We start from the raw sequence: 22858 nt of genomic DNA, 5'->3' as shown, positions 1-22858 counted from the left end.
TAGCATATTTTACTTAAGACAGATGCTGCAGTGCTTTCAAAAAGCGGGAAATATAAGTACATAGGTAACACAAATGTGACCGATGATGGCAATTTAGCATTCCAAATAATATAGGGAAAATTGCTGTATATTCATTTTCTTTTATGTCTACATTTTCTGTGGGCACATTTCTTACTATCTCCCTGTGTTTTTTTTTTATCTAGAATCCATTTCTGTTAACATAAAATGTCATTTATCCATTTCTTGCTGATGAATCAAAGCCTCCTAAGTACTGTGCATTTTATCTGCTCCTTCTTGAAGCAGTCACACTCATCTAATGTAGCACAGGGCTGGCACCTAGGTGCTAATGAAGGCATGCACACATGATAATTAACAAGGTTCCTGTTAAATATTTATTAGGGTTGAGAAATGGAAGGCAGAGAGAGGACAAAACGCTGTTTGACATTACCTGAATTTGCTCGAAGGGTACTTCAAAGCTGAACGACTCATTGTAGTAGGGATTCAGGGTGTTCTTCTTAATTGTCGTCTTTTTCTTCTTCAGCCTCTTGCCATTCTGCATCAGGTGGATTTTCACATAGGGATCTAGAGAATCACAGAGGGGAGGAAGGGCTAAGAAAGGTAGCACTCTGCATGTTTTCAACAGATTTTCATCTCCCAGATTTGATGAAAGAGAAAAGGAAAGAAATATCTCCAGCTACAAACACCTCATATTTACACAAAGGCTTCATTTCCTTTACCTGAAATGTGGAGAAAGAAAATAACTCCTGAAACATTGCAAAGTGCTCCTGGTGGAATAAGCACAGGCTTTTATTGCACTGTCTCCTTAGCAGCAGGAAGGAGGGGTAAATTCCCACCTGGTTTTATTCTCTACTTCAGGAGTTGTACTGGAAATGTTCTCCTTAAATGTTATTTACTTACTGGAAAAGTTTCTTTGCAACAGGGCCTGGCGCCGTGGGGTAGTTTTCCTTAAGTGCCCCGATTGCTGCTGAAAGGGAGTGCGTGGCGATGTGGGCATGGAGCTGTCAGGCACCTCTTCCCATTGCCCTCCTGAGAGGATGCGACTGTTTTTTCCCATTCTTTCACCTTCCCAGTGGGTTGTGACCGACAAGCGGAGTATCCATTAGTCTGGCATGCGGCCAGATTGCATTTAAGGACTTTGTCCCTTAAATACCCATTCTGTGTCTTAGCGCTACAAGGAGCTAGAATAAGGTTCGGGCCGCAATATCCATATAAATTATGAATTGTTTTTGCAACTCTCTACTGACTTCCCATCGTTATTTTGTGGAACTTCTGGCAGCCAAGTAACAGAGCTGACTTTTAGTTCCTCATCAAATATTTCTCATGCAAGCAAAATTCTCATTGAGGTTGCTGCTGTCAGGTGACACCTCAGTGGTTACACTTTAAAGGGAAAGTTTGCCCGCTTAGAAAAATAGAGGTATCAGTCTTTAACCTGGTACAGGAACCACATTTCTATTTAGAGAATAAACTTGCAGCTCCTCTGCCATGGCGGTGTGAATTAGCTGTACTGGCACTGAGCTCAGGCACCTTTTTTTGTCTAGGTTTATCCTGAGGCTCTGCTGGAAGAGATGGAGGCTCATCTTCTCCAACAACCAGCATGTTACACCCAAAGCTGGGCAGGCTGCCTCTCTTGGCTTTAGGGAGCTGAGCTGTGATGAGGGTCTAAAGGAGCCTTCCCTCAAGCGCGGTGGAGGGAGTCACACAAACTCCTGCCAGCCAGAAGTCATTTGTCATGCAAACTGAGAGAACCTGGATGCAGGCACCGAGGGAAAGAGCTTCTGCTTCCCCTTATGAGCAAAGGATGGCGTATGGGAGAAAGACAAAAGAACACTGAAATTAGATATTATCACTAAACACACCATCCTTTAGGACTGTCCAACAAAATTCATGCTTGGAGTATCTGAAAGGAATTGCTTTGGGCTACAGTCAAAATATCCCTGACCATGAAAGCCCCAGGAGTTCAGAGCAGCCACGTTCCTGGAGCGACTTGCTCGCAGTCTGCAGTACCTACAAAGGGAGCATAACTTTGGTGGTGGGCGCTCCTGGCCCGCAGTCAAAGGTATAAGAAGATCCAAAGAAGAAAATGGACAAATTGTGACTTAGACATGGACACGTATTTTAGCAGTGAGAGTACTTAGCCACTGAAATAGCTTCTCAGTGCTTGTGGTGAACTGTCTGTTGCAGAGAGTCAAGGCTTCTCTATTCCCAAAAGTTCAGATACAAATATTTAAGTTCAAGGACAAATTAAACCTGGGTAGTTCCGAGCTCTAGACAGGTCCCTTTTGGCTACTCAGTCTATGAATTAAGGACTATTATGTGAAGAGCGCCAGTGCTATCAGAAAAGCAAAAGTTCTATTTCCTCTTGAATACTGGGCTCAACATCACTGCTAATCGGGTTTTGAAGGTGAAAAACTGGGAAGATCTTGAGTTCCTCAACATTAGTCCATATGAGGGAACTTGGTGATCTCATCACTTTTGCAGAGGTTCTGAGCTGAATGCACAACTGTACTCTTATACCAATAAAGGACATTTTTGGTATTGATCATAAATAGTAAGAAAATTGATCAGTCAAGAAGCCTGTGGTAGCGTATTAAAATATGGAAATAAGATATGATGTTGTTATATTATAACTTGAAGAACTGCAATGAGCTGGGAGTCTAATCAGTGCAGTCATCTGTTGTTATTATTAAGGGTAATAGAATTGAAGAATAGTATTGAAATTAATTTAGTAGATACAAGAAAACACGGATCTCTGTATGCACATAGACCATATACACAAACTGGATATTTATTCATATGCCCATAGAGAACTCTATAGTAATGGCTTATAGCAGTGAAGATATATGTTAATATTTATATAAACATGCCATATTTTAGAGAAAACTATTTTTAACCTGTTGTTAACCAAGTGTATATGAAGCTTGGGAACTGCTTGAACTTAAAATGATTTGCTTCCACTGCCTTTAATAGATTTTCGATTTTCACAGTGGCATTAGAGCAAAATCTGGCCCTGGATATCTGGATGTCTGGGTACCATGAGACCAGATGGCGAAACTGGGTTTCAGTGGTTTCTTTTTCATGGGCTTAACCAGCTTCTCATGTTTGTCCATCAGATGTGTGTGTTTTTTTTGTTGGTTTGTTTGACCCCAATGAAAGGCCAGTTTTAGTAGCAGAGATCCAAATGGCACTAGATGCCACTGTAGTGCCAAACCAGAAATGGCAGTGACCCCCACGAGAGCACAGAAGGGGAGTATATCATGTGGGCCAGTATCCTTGTTTGTTTGTTTGTTTGTTTCAGATCAATCTGAATGCAAAATTGTCATGACAAGCCACTTGCAAATTAAATATCACCTGTATAAAATCATATTTCTAATTCTACTTTCGAAGGAAAGTATTAAATGACATTTATTTTACTAATTGCAAAAACACTGCAGAGAGAACAGGGTGTCCAGCTCAAGTACGTGGATGTGCCAGTGGAGATTTAAACTGAGCTCAGCCTCATTTGACTCTACATCCACTTTCCATTTCCCCAAGTCTTCTGGTCTTACCTCGCTCTCCCCTCTCTTTACTCCCCTGGGTCTCATATATGACCTGCCCAAGCCCTGCACTTCCGTAAGTTATCTCCGTTATCCCACCACATTATTGCTAACTCCCTGCTAACTCTCCAGTAATCTCTTTGCTCACGATCTACACTGGCAGTCGGATACCGAAGCACTCACTTTCTTGTGTCTTCATGAATAAATCTCTGGAAAATAAAGATTTCTATTGCACCAAATAACAGAAGCTAAATTTCTTGGAGTCAATTATTGGAAGAAGGGAGGATAATCCAAAGGAAGCACAGTCTTGGCGAAGTGCCGGTCTCTAGTGATTTTTCTGATAAAGTTTAGTGCTAATGGAAACTGCTCTTATCTGTACTTGTAACATAACCTCAGCACCATTACTCAGGCTGAGTAATACTTTAATATGGAAATAGCCTCATTGAATAAGTGAGACTAGTAAGGATTACAGAACTTATATTGTATCCCAGCTATGATAAATTGTACATTGAGTGAACAGATTGGGTGTAGAGGGTGGAATTCTTTTGACCAAATGTAAATAAATGTCGATATCTGGTCTGATCATCTCTGTCCAATGAAAAGAGCTAAGCATTTCTCTTCAGAGAGATACCACTCTGGGTAATTATCTCATCCCAGAGCAGATATCTGTCTGGTCCAGTGAATTGCCCCCAAAAACATATATTTCTCTCCACTGACTATACAAGAAAGCCTGCAGCAATTAGCTTTGATGTAGCAGTTATATTGCGGACCTGTAAGATTAAGAGAGGTGAACATCACGCTGTTTTTTTCCTACAATTTTGTTCCCTTAAGTAAAAAGGAATTTAGATCCACATGACATCCACAGAGATCTATAGAGGGACCTTGCCCACCCACATAGTAAGAATACAGTATCCAACATCCCTCTGCTAAAGGGATCTTGCTTAACAACTCATGTTAGGCTATGCATGGGATTAAACAAAATTCTGCTATTTCTTCCCTCATTAACGGTCCATCCATGAATGATAAAAAGCTGTAAAATTCATAACTAATTGTGCACTGTGGATTTTACAAGAGCATCTCAAGGGAGGCTAGCTGAACAGCTTTGAAAGCACTGGGGGACCAACTGACATGTTTTGTTCTTCCCAAAGTTTACAGCAAGACGCCAATACATTATTTAAAATATAACTGAAATGGCATGTAATAACAGGTAAAGCCTTCTTGATTCATTTGGGCTGCAAGACCAATCTGCAAATAAAAGCGTCTTAGAAGTGAGGCTAGTTCATCATCATCACCATGATGTAGACAAGATGTACTTAATTATTAGAGGTTAGAAAAAAGTAAGCTTGACATTTGCCAGAAAATACGACATCGCGGAAAATTACTGCTAATGGAAATATCTGAGGAAAAACTGGAACCTGAGAATCTACTGTTGATGGATTTTAAGACTTTTTTATATATAGAGATCAGTAGTTAATGAAAAATCATTTTTCACTTAGCTAAGAGAGAATTTAGCACACACATATTTATTTAGTACATATTTCCAAGTGTATTTATGGATCTTTGGCAAAAAAATGTCAACAAAGTGCCTGGCTTGGAATGGTTTCACTACAAGGGCTTATGCTGAGCACAAACATAATGACAGGGCTGATCTTTGATAAATATTTGCAAGGCTTCTGTAATCTAATCAAAATAGGGAAAGCAAGCAGCCAGAAAGTTGACAAATTTGAAAAATGCTGCCAGGGAAACACTGAGAATTGATTAGGGATGCAATTACAGCCCCGAGCCTGTGCAGGAGGGGCAGTGGTTTAAAGGAAGAAAAAAAAAAAAAGTGCACAACAAAGTGCAATGGGATCAGGCAAAAACTTCTGCAAGCCTAGAGGAAGCCTAACATGAGCAATAGGAAAAAGAAGAGCCAGAACAAGCTAGTAATAAATATGGCTGAATAAAAAGTTTCATATGAGAAAACACTGTAAATCAGAAGACGTGCTCAAATAAAAGAAGCTTAGGAGTGTCAGAATCACCTCCAGCTGTATTTTTGTCTTCAAAATGTTCAGGGTAACTGGGTGCTAATTAGCACATGTTTCTCCCCATCAGAAGACAATTTATACCAAGCCCGTGCCAAAGCTCGCCTCACTGACATTTAGAGCAAAGGTGTCAGCAGCATTTCCATTTTCAGAAGCAGAACAAATTCCTGAAGAGCTTGGGAATTGATCCAACATATAAAGAAAATCAGATTTGGAAGCGCAACTTTATAAAAGGCTCCGAAATCAGAGTTGGGGCAGAAATGACTTGCGCTGCGGGTTGTTGGCAATGGTGATACCTGTGTGCTCTCAGCAGCAGCGGTTTCCACAGCGGGGGAATGAAAGTAAGGCAAAATAGGCCAAACTTTCCTGGTAGTTCCCACAGATTTTTTTTTTTTTTTTTTTTCTCAAGGATCCTGGAATATCCTCCCTCTGTGGGCCCATAAACCCTTCTCTCCCGCGGGAGGGATGATTCACGCAATGCTTGTGGCCACGGTGACTTTTTTTTTTTCTGTTTATTCATGTATGGAAGTCGGGGGATAATTAAGGCCTCTGGAATAATGAGTTTAGAGTGATATTGTGTCTGGATTGTCTGAACCAATATTTTGCAGACAAACAGAAAGCCTCCGATTGGGAAGAAAAGCCAGAGGGGGGAAAATGTGTTTTCTAGGGGAGAAGCAATATAAGGTGCAATTACTAGGAAGCAGTACAAGCACTGTGGTAAATTTTAGACTGCATAAAAGTTATGGTTTATGCACACTGATGCAAGCTGTTGGGCCTTCTACCTTTCTCCACAATTGAGCAAATTAAAGGTGGAACATTATCTTTAAAGAGCAGCTAATGTCTCAAGGGAAATACTGAAAGCCATTCTCATTAGAAGCAATTCTCTTGGCACAAAATATAGGCTTTGTATTTCTTTTCTTATCTACAACATTTCCTTGGAAACCACATTTTGGGGTTGTTCCTGAAGTTTATTTTCTGCCTAAGGTGTAGTGCTCAGCTAGTGTTCCTATCTATTTAGCTGCAGCTCCATCGTAGTTTCCGTAGCCCCATGAGGCTGTGCTTTACTTGGTGTTTATGTGACGAATCTTTCACTGAAGCTGATACTCAATGCATGCACAAGAGAAAGCTGGGTAGCCAAGCACTGGCTGCAGGTCCCTGGTAGTGTCTAGACCAGCCCTGCTGCCAGTAAAGCACTTACTTACATAAAAATCACGATAGCAAATGTGCTGAGGATTCAAGTGTGTGCCTGGCAGGTCTCCAAACACCAGCCCTGGCAAACTGTCCATGAGTTAAGAAATTGCAACCAGTTCAGTCGGGCTGACAGAGCAACCACAGAGAGCTGTGAACAGTTTGGTTAAAAAGACTCCTATTCTACCTGTTAACGTCTGCTCCAGAGTGCTCCAGAGCACACCTGTAACTTACCACGATAGGAGATAAAGATCATTGAATCATTGAATCATAGAATCATAGAATGCTTAAGGTTGGAAGGGACATCTAGAGATCATCTAGTCCAACCCCCCTGCACACGCAGGGTCACCTAGAGCACGGGGCACAGGGTGGCATCCAGGTGGGTTTTGAAGCTCTCCAGAGAAGGAGACTCCACAGCCTCTCTGGGCAGCCTGTTCCATGGCTCTGTCACCCTCACTGTTAAGAATTTTTTCCTTAAGATCCTGGTATTAGATACTAGAGTGCAGCAGCTTAAGTGGTTTGAGCTTCTCTATGTATTTCCACGAGCCTCTTTAACAGAAGAAAAGAAGTAAGAGAGGATAATTGTTAAATGGGAATATGTGGAAATGCATATCCAATGAGACCTGCCCTCTGAGGAATGATGGATTCCAGTAGTGCATTTACACCAGGGTGGACGGGCTGGGTATTTATAACAAGGGACAGCAGCTGCCCATAACAAAGACATTTAGGTGGGGAGTGTGGGAAAGCCCCGTAGCAAAACAACAGCTCCCCATTGCCCTGCGGCTAAGTGGACATCGTGTTGCTATTGAAATGCTGAAAAAAGCAGCCAAAACCCTTATTTAAAAAGAGGCTAAATTAGTGCTTATGATTAGTGCTTATGATTAAGTTTACTGTCAGAGCAAGGGCAGTTGATCTGGCTGTCCTGTAGCCCAGAAGTTCATTTCAACATAGTTACACAGGGGCAATGCAAATAGTTTCACAAAGCGCAGGAAATGGGGGCTGAAAGAACAGGAAATGCAGCTTAGAAATTGCACCTGAAATTTTGTCTCTGTGTAAACACAGAATACCCTCGTGGAAAAGTAAAGCGACCGAGCTGAGCACTTTGTAAATGAGATTACAGGGATGCTATGAGCACCAAAGCAGTAAACCTTGCTCCACCATATATGTATCAAAAAGAGGGGGACTGACTGCTCCTGAAGCCAGATAGCAGCTAGGAAATGCAAAAAAAAAAGTGTTGTAGGAGGACACCTGAAATTTCAGATAACAATAGCTAAATAAAAGCCTATTGTGATATGCTGTGTTTGTATGCAACTGCAAAGAATACAATAATGTCTAAGATGAGGAGTGCATTAACATAGTGGAAAGTAATTGGGGTGGCCAACACATACGGGCTCTCCAGACAAAGAATCCAAAGGGAACTGGCGATACTTGAGGCAGGCAGCTCCAGCAGACTGCCGAGTTTGCTTTTACGTCACGCCTTTTGGTGGTAGGGAGAAAGAATTAATTGAATTTATATTTATGAAATTGGTGGCACTGAAAATCCAAGAGAGAAGATAACACACAGAGGCTTAGGGAGCTTCCAAATGCTGTCCTCAAGTGAACTGCTGGGGCTGGGGGGAGAAAACCTGCCCTGACTCAGCAGGAATGACATACAGAAAAGCAGAGACAGAGGCAAAAACACATCAAATGAAAAAAAAAATAAAAATAAAAACCACAGATAACAGACCATGAGAGAAGTTTAGCAGAAAAGCCAGGAACTGGGAAATAATGGTGTATTTTGCAGGTGTGCTCGGGAGCTGTTGCAAGCCTTGCAGAAGGGATGGCTGCCTAAGAAAGTGGCACCAATGTTTGGGGCCAAGGGACAGAAGGGCAGCTGCTCGCTCTGCAGCGTGGGGTGCCCACTGAAATCCACAGTGCCAATCAGCCCCCTGGCACCTCTGTCAAAGCTGAGGGCACTGCAGGGGGTCTGGGTGCCAGACAGCGGCATTGGAGGCACCTGGGGAGCTGCCTAAACAAGTCTACAAAAATGCAAAGGTGAGGAGGAATTGTGGCCTCCACCATTTTCCAGCCTCCGGCCTCCACCAGCCTCCTCCATTAACCGTTCTCTGGTCATGGCACTGTCAACGTTTTAGGCAAATATATTGACTCTTCTGAGTGAAAGAAACCATGGTAGACTTAGGCATTTTGCTTCATCGGACATTTCTATTTGCACGGCTGCTCCCGTGCACTGCCAGACTTGAACCTCGGGAAGGACCATCCGTGGGAAAGCTGCGTGTGCCTCAAGGACACCAACTGTGTGCCCCAGAGACAAGGGTGAAGACCTGAGAGTCACGGGGAGCCAGCCCAGGAGGGCATTTTCCTCCTTTGGCAAGTGGCTGTGTTGATAGGGAGCTCTTATTCCAAGGAATCAATGCTGATCAGACAAAAGTAGAAATGACACCTGTTTGAAAAAGGGTACTGAAGAGTACTGCTCTCTCAAATGCAGTGAATCCAGAGCTGCTGGCAGAGCCCATCTCCTCCCAGCCCAGGATGATGTGCCATGAGCTGGGATGAGAAGCAAGGCAGCAGCGGGCACTATCTACACATGACCCAAATGGGTAGGAAGCCCTGAGCTACCTGAGTTCCTATGTTCCTATAAACATCAGACAAATGCAAAGCAATATACTGAAAAGTAACTGCAATGTTCTGAATAAAAACCTATTGCTGCTGCTTAGCAATCTGCTTTTCATCATTCGGGTCAACATTTTGTCTTAGACAACGTGGGAGAGAGATGTTTTATGATTCGGATGATTAAACCAGAAATACCCCTGAGAGCTAATAGTGCAGGAATGCTGCAGTACAGGAGGAATGGCAAAAAGAAAGTCTTAGAGCTTCCACACAATCAGGAAAGCAACCTGAGCAACCTGATGAAAAAACAGTCCTTTTTGTGCTTTGGCAAAGTTGATATTTATTTTAAAAGCATATCAAGACTTCCAAGGTACATCTCATCCATCCATGGTTGTATATAAATGGAGTCCATGACTCCCATTTTTCAGCCTGAGTTTGAAATATATTCCCAACATCTCTTCTATGTAAAAAGTTTCTATGTGTAAAAAACTTTTGGCTTTCCTTTGGTTTGTATTATTTTTCTGTCAAATTTGAGCTTTAAGGATTTCCTTGGGATGGGCAACATCATAATCTCAAAGTCAGTGAGAGAAGTTACTACATAGGCTGAATTTATCGACAGTTTTGACTGAGTTGAACTAATTTTCATCCATTTATAAAAAATGACAATTTCTTAAAAACCTATTTTGCATTATCAAAATAAAATTAAGCTTTAAAAAGCCTGAAGGCCAGCTTTTGAACTGAGGTACCTGCAGACCGAGGGCTGGCTGCCTGCATACGTCTCTGCTGATTCCACGTAATGAAAAGCAGTGACCTGAAACTTAAGGCATTTTTTTTCCTTAAACAAGAGTAGCATCTAAGTGAGATTATGTCGTCCGAAGAGTTATATAAGGGCTGAAGCTCTTGGTAGAACAAACAATTTACTTCTCCACGGTGCCTCAGGCAAGCTACAAATAAGTACAAGGCAATGAGGCCTCTGTGTTGTAAACAGAATACTATAAAATTTAAGTGATAATATTCAAGGCAGACCAAAGAACAAACATTCAAGGCCAACAGCATCTGCAGTAAAAGTACTCGGCTTCTGAGAACGTTATTCCAATTATAAGACAAGAGAAAAGATAACTTGACAAATTGTATAATTCGATGAAAGACCCAAGTATTTCTGATTTCACAGACAGTAAACCGCTCATGCCCCAATATTTGCACAGATTCTTCAAATTCTACCAGACATTTAATGGCACAAATGGGTATTTGACTGACGCGTTATGGTTTCACCACTTACTGTATAAAACTTTCACTTAAAAGGCAGTGAAACGTGACAAAATCCAAAGGTACATGATCGTTTTCAGCTTGGATACCTGCTACAAATTTATACAGCAGCTATACAATTTGGTGCAAAAGTCGTGGAGCAGACTGCTCTGGTGCTTCACTGACAACCCAGATTAAATCTTGGCAGCTCAGCATATTTCTGTTTGCTATTCCATAGACACAAGGTCTTGATGTAGTCTAGTCAACACACCACGTGCTATAATAAAATCAGACAGCCCAAGAATCCAAAATGCACCTATGAATTTCAGAAACCCTCTGACTTTCCAGAACGGAAAGTAGGCATATTTAACAAAATGCTTAGGGTTATAAGACTGGGGAGAAGCAAGAGGATGTGGAATTGATAAGTGTTTGGAAGCAAGAGATGTTAAGGATTGTAAGAGAAGGATGGTTTCAAGGCAGTACTTGTAGAGTATAATACAAGAATACAAACAATTCCACAGAAACTAAGCTGGAAGAGCGTTTCAAGAAATGTTCACCAATTTTTGAGTATATTTTCAAATAGATAATCGAATTCTGATAGATTCTCAAGGGCCATTCTCAAGGGCACCTCACGCCTGTTGAAAAGCACTCGGAAGAATGTTAAGCAACCAACTTCCCTGGAATCTTTGGCTTCAGATTTCATTTGGAAACTCCTACTGAACACTTGCATGCACCAGTCCGTACCTACAGACCTATGGCAATAAGCCTCTTTTTTTGGTCTGAATAAAGAAAGAAGAAATAGTGTAAGTTCTTATTGTTTAACGTGCATCCCCAGCAACAGCAATCAGCAAACGAGAAAAGTAAATTTGTGGATTTCAGGAAGACCAAATATTCTCCTGCCAGAAACAAAGGGTGCAACCATTAAAAGAAAATGACCTAAAGAGAACTGAGCTTTTAACAGAAACAAAACAAAACAAAACAACCCCCCCCCCCAAAAAAAAAAAGCAGATTTAGCAAACAATAAACTTGCCTTTCTGATACCTTTGGGAGCGACAGGGAGAGGGAGGGAGCACCTCCTGTTCCCTTGCCATTAGCACAAAGGAAAACAATTGCAGGGCTTAGGGAGGATTTAGCTTCAACAAATGCTTATCACAAAGTCATGTCACTGCACACTATTATTCTCTATTTGGAATGAAATTAATTTCCAGCCCCATATTAACCTTTTAGAGCCTCTGTTTGGGGAGGACTTTAATCCTTTGGATTTTGGTATTTCCACTGACAAAGGCCATTTCTGGGTTTGGTGAGCTCAATAATCTATTATCAGAAGAAAACTTTAATAAAAAAATTATAGAAAGCTGGTCTCCTTCTATAAGCAGAGAGCAGATATATCGAAGCATTGAGAATCTAAAAGGAAAATTAAAAAAGTGAAATCATGAGGGTTTTTTTTTTCACTTTCTTTGTCATTTAATTCCTCTACAAACGTGCTACAATTAATCCACCGATCCTGTGGCAGCCTGCTCCAGGCCATATGCTCGTATAATAAAAGCTTCACTGTGATGGAGGAGGTGTTTTCCGAAGTTGTCGGAAAAATCTTTTCAGATGTCGTCAAGAAAGGTAAGGGGAAACAATCTGCAGCCTTAGCACAAAGTAAGCCAAAAATGGTGATTTAAAGGGTAGTGAAAGCAGAAATCTCAGGACGCTGGGGAACGCCCATTTCGTGGCCTTTGTTAGCACTGGAGTGACAAGTATCTTTGTTTGTCTCGGCAGGACTCTTTTCTCGCCACATTCCGCAAGCTGAGAGGAGCTCTCTGGAGCTTGCACAAAATCTGCTTTCGCTTCCATATTAGGAATCAAACCGCAGAGCAAAAGCCCCCGGCTGAGTTGGGATAAATCAACAGGGAATGTATTTGCCTTCCAGCCAAATGAGTAAAGCAAAGTGATTGAGGAAACAAAATAAATAAGAATTCAAAAACAAATCCCAAGCAGTAGGACTTGCTGCTGCTTTATCTGTTTGGAGTTTATCATACTTCCTGCCAAAGTTTAGCTAAAAAGTAGCAGATTTTGAGAAAACCGTGTTCCTTATATTTTTTTTTTTCCCTGTGGAGTGAAAAAATCCTGAGATGCATAACAACCATGACTTTTAAACATTTTTAACACATCTTTTTTTGGCTGGAAATGCATCATTATTCGGCAGTGGAGCCAGCGTAAATCACACTTATTGTACTGACAGAAATTTCACTTTACAGCAGCTGTCCATCTGCCCCTTCCACCAAGATTTCCCCTAATAGTAGAGATAGTCGGTTCTTTCACTGCTGATCAGCCTTGTACTCCCTAGGAAATCCATAGGAAACCTTATTTGAAGTGTATATTTTGTAAAATGGTTCAGCTCTGTAGGCATGAAGGTGGAACACAGAACCTGGTATTTTACTGGAGTTCATGTGTGCAGATGTATTCTCAACAATCTTCAACAGCAAAGAGTCTGAAAGTTACCTTATTCATTCTCCCCCCAGTGAAAGGAAGCAATTCCATCTAGATATGCTTGAAATCTACAAATGTGGCATTCATTCTGTGTGAATGAGGGCCAAAGGCGCAAGGCCGTATCAGTGCGCAGTCGCATTCATGATGTGAGATTGTCTTCCCACAACTTTTGTCTACAAAGCTCAATGCTAGCAGCTAAATCCACCACCTGAAGCAGCTGGCATACTGAGAGTGCCCGGTAGCTGATGCTGGGAGGTGGGAGCGGTGGAGGAATACCCATTTTGGCTTACCTAATCCAGCTACCAGCACTTACATTGTTTTTCTCCCCAGATGTCATGCCCTGTCCAGTGGAAAGAGGCATTAAGAGTCTTGAATAATGAACCCAAAAAATAAAGCATCACCAGGTTATGTAAAAAATCTGAAGGAGCTCCATCGGTTAAATAATCTGAGAGCTTTTCTACTGGTCAAGTCCTTCCAAAATACTTCCTTTTCCAAATCTAGCTGCCTCTTTTGAACCATGTTTGCCATAGACCACTGCCACATGGCTTCAAAGCCCAAGCCCTACCTCAAAATGTTGAACACACCATAACAAAACCAACGAGTTAGTTAGTTAAAAAAAAAAAAGGACTGCCAAGTTTAACCCTGAGTCAAAGTTTTTATGATTGTAAGCAACACTTATCTTCTTGCTATAGATAAGTTTACAACAGAGGAAAGATTGAAATTGAACCATAATAGTGATCACAAATTAGGTTCATAAATGTTCTGTGGCAAGTCCCTGCTGCCAGCGTGGCAGGTGCTGTGACATGGTGGCTGCTCAGAAGCACGCAGGCCGCGCAGAGAGGGCTCGACACAGAGGCTGGAAGGGCTCCCGACATGATGGCTGGAATCGTGTGTCACACGGTGGTATTTCATCCTCCCTCTCACCACACAGCAGCCCGCAGTGCAAGCCATCGTGCTGTCCTCACACTGTGCAAGGGAGCAGACTTCTCCATGTCAATATGCTTAACAAAATGAAGATGGAGGTAAGTTTTTGTGTTTTGTTTTTTCTCCCTTGTGAAATCCATATGAACTTAGCTTTTGGCATCTGTTACTTCACAGAGAGGCAGAAAACTGACAGATGAGTAAAGCAAAAGCAGGGAGACTGATACATTATTGAGCAACAAGAGCAGTGCATCCTCCTAGCTCATGTGCTGGTTGCCGTTGGTTGCAGTGGGCAGGGAGCAAAGAAATGGTCCTATCCACACCTTGTTCTAACCCTCAGACATTAGGGCCTTTTCTGACACAACTGAAATGTGTATGGTAGTTCCCCCACAGAATTTAATTCAAAGGGTTGTAAAGGTAGTGACAGAAATGACATTTAGCCCACGGAAACATCACTGCCTCTTTTAAGAGGAGAGGCGGTTTTTGGAAGGGGGTAGAATAGCAATAAAAAGAAATTTGAATATCTCTTATTTGTTTAAGGGAAGAAAAGCACCAGGAGTCTGTTAAACAGCATGTTGTCACAGTATGAAACTATGCCATGGCTGAGGGAATGCAGAAATGGGATGGCAGTCATGGCTCTCTATGGCCTTTGAGACAAGAAGAAAGCCGCAGTTTCCTAATTATGTGATGTGTCCTCTCCAGCATACTGATTTCACTGTTATTCTTTCTTCCTTCTTGCAAAGGCTCTGCAGCTGCGTGCTCTTGTCAGCTCCAAGCCTGCTGATTTCCCCAAAGCAAGCTGTAACTACTCGAATACCCGCCGACTACGAACAAACAACAACTGTCTGTAATGCAAGGAGAGCAGTGGCAAGATATTCCTATCCACCCCAAGAAACACCAGAAGGAAAAACAGAGGTTCACAAGACACACTGGTATCTTTTCCATCACTGCGCTTCCTGCCATGATATTCTTGGTTGTATGGGCATCACGTGGACCCATGCTCAGAGGCTGAACTCATACTCTGCAAACGTAGGAGATGTGAAAGACGCTTTCCTGGGGCCTTACACAACTCGGTGCTTGTCAGCTGTGCGAGCCTGGAGGCCGGATTTCACCATGGGGCCTGGGACAGCCCTGGGGCCTGCGGTGGTTTAAGCTAAATTCAGGCTTAATTCCTCTGCAAGGTGAAGTGGTGGCACCCAGTGGATGCAATGGGATAAGTCAGCCAACGGCAACATTGCTGATAATTTGGGTTCAATATTCTTTTCTAATGGGAGTGAGCAAGGAAGTTGTATTCTGTTTTCTCAGCTACACTTGTGGCTATTAAAAATAAGAATGCTGCTGAGTAGGAATTTAAAGACAGTATAGAATGGTATGATTTGAAAGACTTTTATTACAGATTATGGAATGGCTACCTATATTATTGATTAAAAAGAGACAAGAAGGCTACAGCATTTAGAGAAGACCCATTTTTTTCAGCAAGTTAATTAGACTCTTCTTGGCAAGACAGTTATGATATATCTTGTATCGAATGTTGCTCATCCACAAGGAATTATTTTTTAACTAAGAGTTGGTGTTTAAAAGAGCAATACAATGCTCATAGTGAAAGCTGCACATTACAAAGAAAAGCAGGCAATTTAGCAAAAAGATGTGAAAAATACACCTTTTATACTGCTATAATTTTCAGTCAATTGAATTTTCTTTAAATCAGCCAGGAATAAAGAAAAAGGGATAGAATATAAACTCCAAGTATTATTGGCATACTCTTGGTATCTATATCAGATTTTCACAAAATCAAGGCTGAAAGTGCCTTTAAAGGGAGCTCTGTGACATCTATGTGTCTACGACGAGCTATCCATTTCCAGCATTTCATGATGTACTTCTCATTCCAACCATAGCCAATTCCTGGCACAGTTGTAACCAAAATCCACTGAAGCTTTTGAAAAGCCCTGTGTTCTTCCGCTTCTCATGGAATTACCATGCTTTTGTTTCCTGAACTTTTGAACTTGCCATAACCATGTCTTGGCTTGTTAAAATGTTGTCCTTCACTCAACCCCAGGCTGTGAAAATACAGTGCATTACAGGAAGATTGGACAGTTACTTAAAAAAAAACATGCTCCAACTTTATATGCTTTACCTTTTGTAAGCAAAGAGGTGACTTTGCCAACCATTTCTAAAGGATTAAAAAGCCTGCTGTGTAATATCATGTATCTTCACTCAGTCTCTAATGCAGAGAACACAAAGGCTGAGAGAAAACCTTTTATCATTTGCAGCTATTGACTAGGCCAGAATACAGTATTAGGCACCTCAGAAACTTTTAGCTAAAACTTCTTTGCTTTGAAAAAAATGGATGATCTTGTAAGGGAAGGTAAACAAGCACTTTAACCTCCAAAAAGTTGCTATTCTTATTCAACAATCCAACACATTTCAGGGAAAAAATGTTGGGGGCACTTTAAATAACAACCTATTTTCTACTACAGTGCTGCAATACTCCAGAAGTTTTTAGATGTTCTGACTCACTTTATACACTAGGAAAGTTGCTTGGGTAGAGCTTTATTCAGTGCTGACTTCAATGATAAGAGCTCTTATTTTTTAAAAAAATCTATATGAGTCAAAGGCAGTTTAAAAAATAGCAGCTTCGATGACAGTAAAAGTCAGTGTTTCATTCTGTTCTTCTTTGTCCAAGCTGCAGGTGACCTTAACATTAAGTAAGGGTCTCTAGCAAAATGTCAGCAGAATCCTTTCTTGGGACAGTGTTTTGGATGTGCTGGTGCATTGTGGCTTTCTCACACTAGCAAGTCGGAGTAAAGGCTGATATCAAACACTGAAGCAATGCCCCCAACTACAGGCCACAGAGTCTGCAGAACAATCACATAAAATGATGCAATTTTATATATAAACTCATAATTTTTGCATATATGGAAATATATTTTGAAATACTTTCTATTTGCTAATGGTTACTGAAGGTTAGGTTTGCTTTTTGTCTTTTTTGAATAATTCTCGGTGAATCTGAAGCTGGACCTTGTTCTATGGCATCAGCCTACTTAATGACCATAAACAACTCATGGAAAAATTCTGGCATTGATATTCATGCCAGCACCCAGCTCCTGTAAGTACTGTATCATTAAAAAAGTGAGAGTGTAAAATGATCTGTATGCAACTTTTGGAAATACTGCACTGCTACCAGCTCTTATGATTTTTATCACAGTCCTTTAGATAGGCAGTATATTCTTAAAGCCTTCATTTCTTGGAGTAATGCTATCATGTGAGATTTGCAACTTGGAATGAATTTCAACCCAAAAATACATTTTCAAAGTTTCATGACTAGAAATAAAAAGTGGAAATCATAGAACTGAAAGCTTCAAATTAGTACTAATTTATTTATTTTTATTTAAAATGAATTTATTTTTAAGCCATAATACAGAATTTTGAAAATCTGAATTTGGCAGTACTGCTACTGTGCTCTGACCATCAAAAACATACTATAAAACTGAGCCATTTGTGACCTTTTTACTTGAGTCATCTCTGTCCCGTTTCCCACTTCAACCTTTTTGAATGAGCAGAGTTAAGGAAGCCTTTCATTGTAGTTTTGCCTAACATTTCTTCCAGGAAATTCGCAGAACTGAGTGAAAGAATCAGTTAAAATGAAGTCTTAAGAACATTCTTCTTGTATCCTCTTTTGGTAGATGATAGTGGCTGTAGTACCCTAATGAAGTGGGCAAAACATCAAAATAGCCACAGGAAAACAACCACAAACACACGGGTTAGCTCACTACCAGGTCAGTATGAAATTATCCTCACAAGTGTTCTCACAGTTTTGGTAAATATTTTTCTAGCTGCTGTAGTCTGTGTGACACTGTTTTTTTATTGTCCGGAGAAGATTTATCACTAAATTTCCTACTGCCCTCTTCTAGTTTAAAGCATGATAGAAAACTCCCTTGTCCATTATAATTTAGGTATTCTCCCGAGGAGAAAATAAAGCAATTTAGAAGACTAATCAGGCTAAAGTAGGGTTCTGAAGTGCTGGATGCAAACAGCCTCCCTGCAGTTTCTGCAGCAAAATAGCTGTGCCTCGCAATTGACAGAGGGTACCTGTTTATTCTGCTTCAGTTTGGTCAAAATTAAACTCAGAGCTTGGGCAAGTGTGAAACAAGAGTTGCAAGGAAGGGCAATGGGATATACAGGGCGATTTTCTCAGACTGCCTTACTTGAGGCTCCCTATACAGTGAGTAAGGAGAGAAGCACCTGAGTTACGCTCTTACTCTAAGTCATTCTGAAATGACCTTATAAATAAAGAGAGACAAGGCACAAACAAGGTCCTCGCCTACACTGTGACTGCTCTCCTAAAGATTGCTGATTAGGCTGGTGTCCCTCATCCTAATGTACCACCCTCATGAGGCTCCTGCACTCTATCACACTCAGTTAATGACACGGGATTTCTAGTCCCTGGTTTGTTAGCATGGAATAAAGACTTCAATCGCCCTAATCACAGTTCTCTAGCTTTTTATTTATGTGCAGACAGTAGAGGTTTCCTAGCTTATGTCTGTTTACCTTGTGCTCTATAAAATGAGATCTACCTCTGAAAGCAACTTTGAGGGTGGACTAATACCCAAATCATGCTTTTATTGCCTTGGGCAGTCTTCCACTGATGTTTGGCCATAATTACAATCTGAGTCAAGACTTTTTCTTCCATGGTTCAGTAAACAAGCTCCCTTGGCATCTATTTTTCATCAAATTGGATGTTATTTGTACGTGAAGGCAAAGAGAGCACACTGAAACCAGCCAATATGATCTTGAGCATCCACAGGTACTATTTTACCAAATGATTACTTCATCAGGGTGGTATCTTCTATGGGAGCTAGAGATGATCCTTTAGAAAGACACCAAACTAGATTTACAGACTTCAGGCTAACCATATTCCCTGTCTTTAAATTGCTTTCGCACTGACTCTCTTGGGATGACTCTCTTATTACCCATATTATCAATCCTCCCCCATATTATCAACCTCTGAGAAGCTTTGAAGGGATTTAAAGAAACCCAGTGAACTCAAAAACCTCTTAATAGCTATGAGTACCTCTGAAACAGAGATCTTCTTTTCCTTCCTCATGCATCAATTCTGGAAGTTTTGGCTTAGATATAGGGGTGTGATATACTAAGAATTTGATATTCAGCATTTCATGCTAAGAATTAGAAATATCACAGTAACACAATTATTGCAAAGAAAAAAAAAGATTCAGTAGTTTAAAAGAATTACATAGCTGAGCTAGATTATATATAAAAAAGACCTTATAGAAGGCTTCACAGCTGTTAGAAGCTACTTATTTATAGGTACATTCAACTTGGTGAAGTGACAAAGATGAGTGTACTCAGCTTTGTTTGATATCTTTCTTTCATTTGCTGATCATAGTAACTTTTCAAAATAAAAACAATGATTAGAAGAGGAAGTGCAAAGGCTTTTGAAAGCCCAACAATTCTATCTTTGTGTTCCTCTATTGTTTCCAAAAGACTAGATAAAAGTACCGTTTAAGTCATGGAAGAATTAATAGAATAGAATTGGAAGATAACAGTGACCTATTCCTACTGAGACACAAAGACAATAAAACCTTTTGATTGCTTTGAAAAATGATGTTTCTTAGGAATTGCAAGAGGTCAGCTAGCTAGTCTTTGCATCATAGCTTAAAATTTTATTATGTTAAAAAGAAGGGGCCCTGGAGCTGGCTGCCAAGACCCGTTTGGGTTTTTGTTATGAAAATCACTGAATGATAAATAGAAAAAAGAAGTAAGGAAGAAGCACTGAACACAATGGTTAAGAAAACTACAGAAAAGTTGGAATATCTTGGGCATGGCTAATGTCTAATTGCTAACAAACTGCCTTGGAGGTGACTTCTCTGAGGAAAGCTGGTTCCCTACTCCAAATGAAGCTGACACTCTTCAAATGCCTAATTTGAAAAACTCTGGATGTGTTCTTTGCAAGGAGTAGAAACTTTAGTATCTGTAAGATCAGGCAACTGGTAAGTTGAGTTCTGAGGAAGTTAAAGAGTTCTGAGGAGCTCAGAGGAGCCAAGAACTAACCTGTTTTGCTAAATTGTTGTCTTGGCTTCCTGAGCACTTCAGTGTAAATGATGTTATTTTCACACCACACTCCCATGTAATGGGAATGAAAATTTCCTTGTTTCGCAGACAGGGTCTGAGTCTTACAATAAAAGTAAATATCTGTTGTGCGTGAGTGAGGTATCCCAGATTGGATTTACTGGCAATTCAAAACGCTGCATGCAAAAACCCAGATGCAACTCTTGAGAAACAAGGACTGGCTGAGCCCATTGCAGCCTGCAGGGATGGCAGAACAAGGATGCGGGTGAGCTCTGTGGCAGGCATGGGGTGGGAGCCAGCAGCACCTCATTGCACAATATATTGGCTTACATATGTATATACATGTATATGTGTGTATATGTGTGTGTGTGCATATGTATATATACATACACATACGGCCAGCAGCTGCTTGGAATGCAGGACTGAATCCTTTGAGAAGGATTCAAACTGCCTCAGGTGATTCAGATCACTGTCAGATTAAATGGACACATTGCCAGCATCTTTGGTGAAATTTTACCTGTTCAAGTAAGCAGAGAATTACGCTACTACTTATCTGTAAAGATTATTTTGCTTCCTTTATAATGGAACTATCTCTGCAAAAAAAAACCCAGTTATTTAGCCCCTTAGTTATAAAGCCATGTAGGAACACCATGATGTCTATCATTATGTTTATGATCATCTTTTGTTATTATTAATTCTAATGGTGCTATACAGTGATAACGAATTGCCACAGAGGCACTGCTTCAGATATTGCAGGACAGTGTATCTGCCAGACTGGAATAACTACCTGCTGCATTGGAATAATTCTGGCACACTTTGTCTTTTTTTTTACTGTATGTTTTTTGTTCCCTCATTTATTTCCTCTGCTTTCTACTTCCTAATGAAGCAAAAACAGTGACAATATTTTCCTCTTTGATAAGAGTATAAATTGAGATGTCACTTAGGCATTTATCAGTCTGCCCGTTTCAATTCAGATCAATAGGCAAGTCCATTAGAAATGTCAAGATCAGCAAAAAGAAAGGCGCATTAGTAAAAATTTGAGAAGTCTACTCTACGCTTGCCATCTAACACTGAAAATACCAGGCACGCTCCTTCATAAAGTACTTAGTTGTTCAAAATGATGGGATTAGCTATTTTTTTATACCTGAACTTACGCCTTTCTGTCTTATTAACCGATTTGCATCTGTCCTGAAACAGCACAGAGCCATGACTTTGCAGCCTGCTCACACTTTACATCACCTTTCACACACAGCTACGTGATTGAACAAGTCTTTCGTTCAGCCAGGAAAACAGGTTCATGCTCATCCCAAGGCCAATTTCCTAATAATGACTTTCCATCTTGCAATCTGACGTTCAATTTAAGGACTGAGGAGAGATGAAAACTCTCTTCTCCCTCAGGAGAGTTTGTCTAGTTCAGATCTAAACATCCACAACAAAAAAAAATGTTAGGAATGTACTGTCTTCATTTAAATGTGAATAACTTTTCCACTTGTTGCTTGTTGCTTTCTCTCTTGAGGAGGATGATAGTCCATGTACCCTTCTGGCATCTGTAATCACTGCCATTATCTTGCACCTGGGAAGTCATTTACTGTTGAGACTGACACCTCTTCTTCCTAATCAGCTGCTCATGCATATTAACCTTGCTGGATACTTACACTTTCTTTTGAGATTCTGACTGCGCCGCCTTCATGTCTAGAATATGTCTGCTTATGTCTGAAGTCAGTACAGATTTTAAACAGCATACATCCTATAGCTAGATAGCTCCTACAGTATGTGAGATGTGAAGCAAATGCACAGCATGCACAGGGAAAGGGATTTTGTCCTGGTTCCCTGTAGTTGGCATTCTTTTTACATTTTATGGTATCATGCCTTCGTTTGTAAGAGATTTTGCTAATGTAATATTAATATTTGCTGACTGTATTTCATATAGTCCTAATTTTCTTAGCACATAATCTATCAGAAATAGCTCTCCTTCGACTGCGATCAAAATAGAAACTCAAAATGCTAAATTACAAGGTTCTGTGAACGTTACATTTAATTTCTATTCAATTTGAATGCCTAAGGTCCTTGAAATCAAGTTTTATCCCATTAGTCTGAGAGACTTAACCCTTGCCTTTAGCAGAAACAAGGAAAAAAACATTAGTGCGTGTTGTCTGTACTTCCACAAAATTTTAATTCCAGCAAAATGAGCATTTTAATAGCCATTCAGAATGATTAAGTGGAGCAGGGTATGGCATTTTTTGAATGGTTAAAATACCCATTAATTCGTGTTGCTAGAGCATCTTAGTCCAAAACCTGTTATCTATCTCAGAAATTCTTGTGCTCATTTATCCATCCAGAGCTTCAGCTTGTTACCATATGTAGACCCATGTTGTTGTCCCATATTTTCTCACATGTTTTGTACTCTCAGGTTTCTTACACAATAAGTACAGCAGTCTGAACAAAACAAAATCCTCATCTCTTTCCTAAATTCACTTCTGATAGTCCTCCAATAATGTGCAATGCTTATTCTCTGGTCAGGTAATGAAGGTAAAGATTCTAAAAGAAGATATCTTTCTTTTTTCATAAAAATCTTACCAATGTCTAGAAAATAATGATAAAAGTCCATTTTAGCTGCTGGCCATCTTCTTCAAATACGTTAGAACCAATGACTTGTGGATTTTGTCTTTTTCTATCAATTTCTTCTTGTTTTTTGTTTTGTTTTGTTTCGTTTTGTTTGCTTTTCTTTTCAAATTGCTAGCAACAAACTTTTAG

The 22858-nt window shown here is 40.4% G+C and overlaps 1 protein-coding gene across 2 annotated transcripts in view; it reads right to left on the bottom strand.

Moving 5' to 3' along the window:
* SYT1 (synaptotagmin 1) overlaps positions 1 to 22858 on the bottom strand; it is a 213157-nt gene that overhangs the window by 4204 nt on the left and 186095 nt on the right. For both annotated transcript variants that reach the window (XM_088531211.1, XM_088531212.1), the window contains exon 8: positions 449 to 582. In XM_088531211.1, the coding sequence (XP_088387337.1) occupies positions 449 to 582 (134 nt within the window). The remainder of the gene's footprint in view (positions 1 to 448; positions 583 to 22858) is intronic.

This window comes from Tinamus guttatus, unplaced genomic scaffold, assembly GCF_059628265.1.
Source record: "Tinamus guttatus ecotype Peru unplaced genomic scaffold, ASM5962826v1 Tinamus_guttatus_pri_ptg000399l, whole genome shotgun sequence".
Classification (NCBI taxonomy): Eukaryota; Metazoa; Chordata; class Aves; order Tinamiformes; family Tinamidae; genus Tinamus; species Tinamus guttatus.
This window is presented reverse-complemented; position numbering and strand designations above follow the sequence as displayed.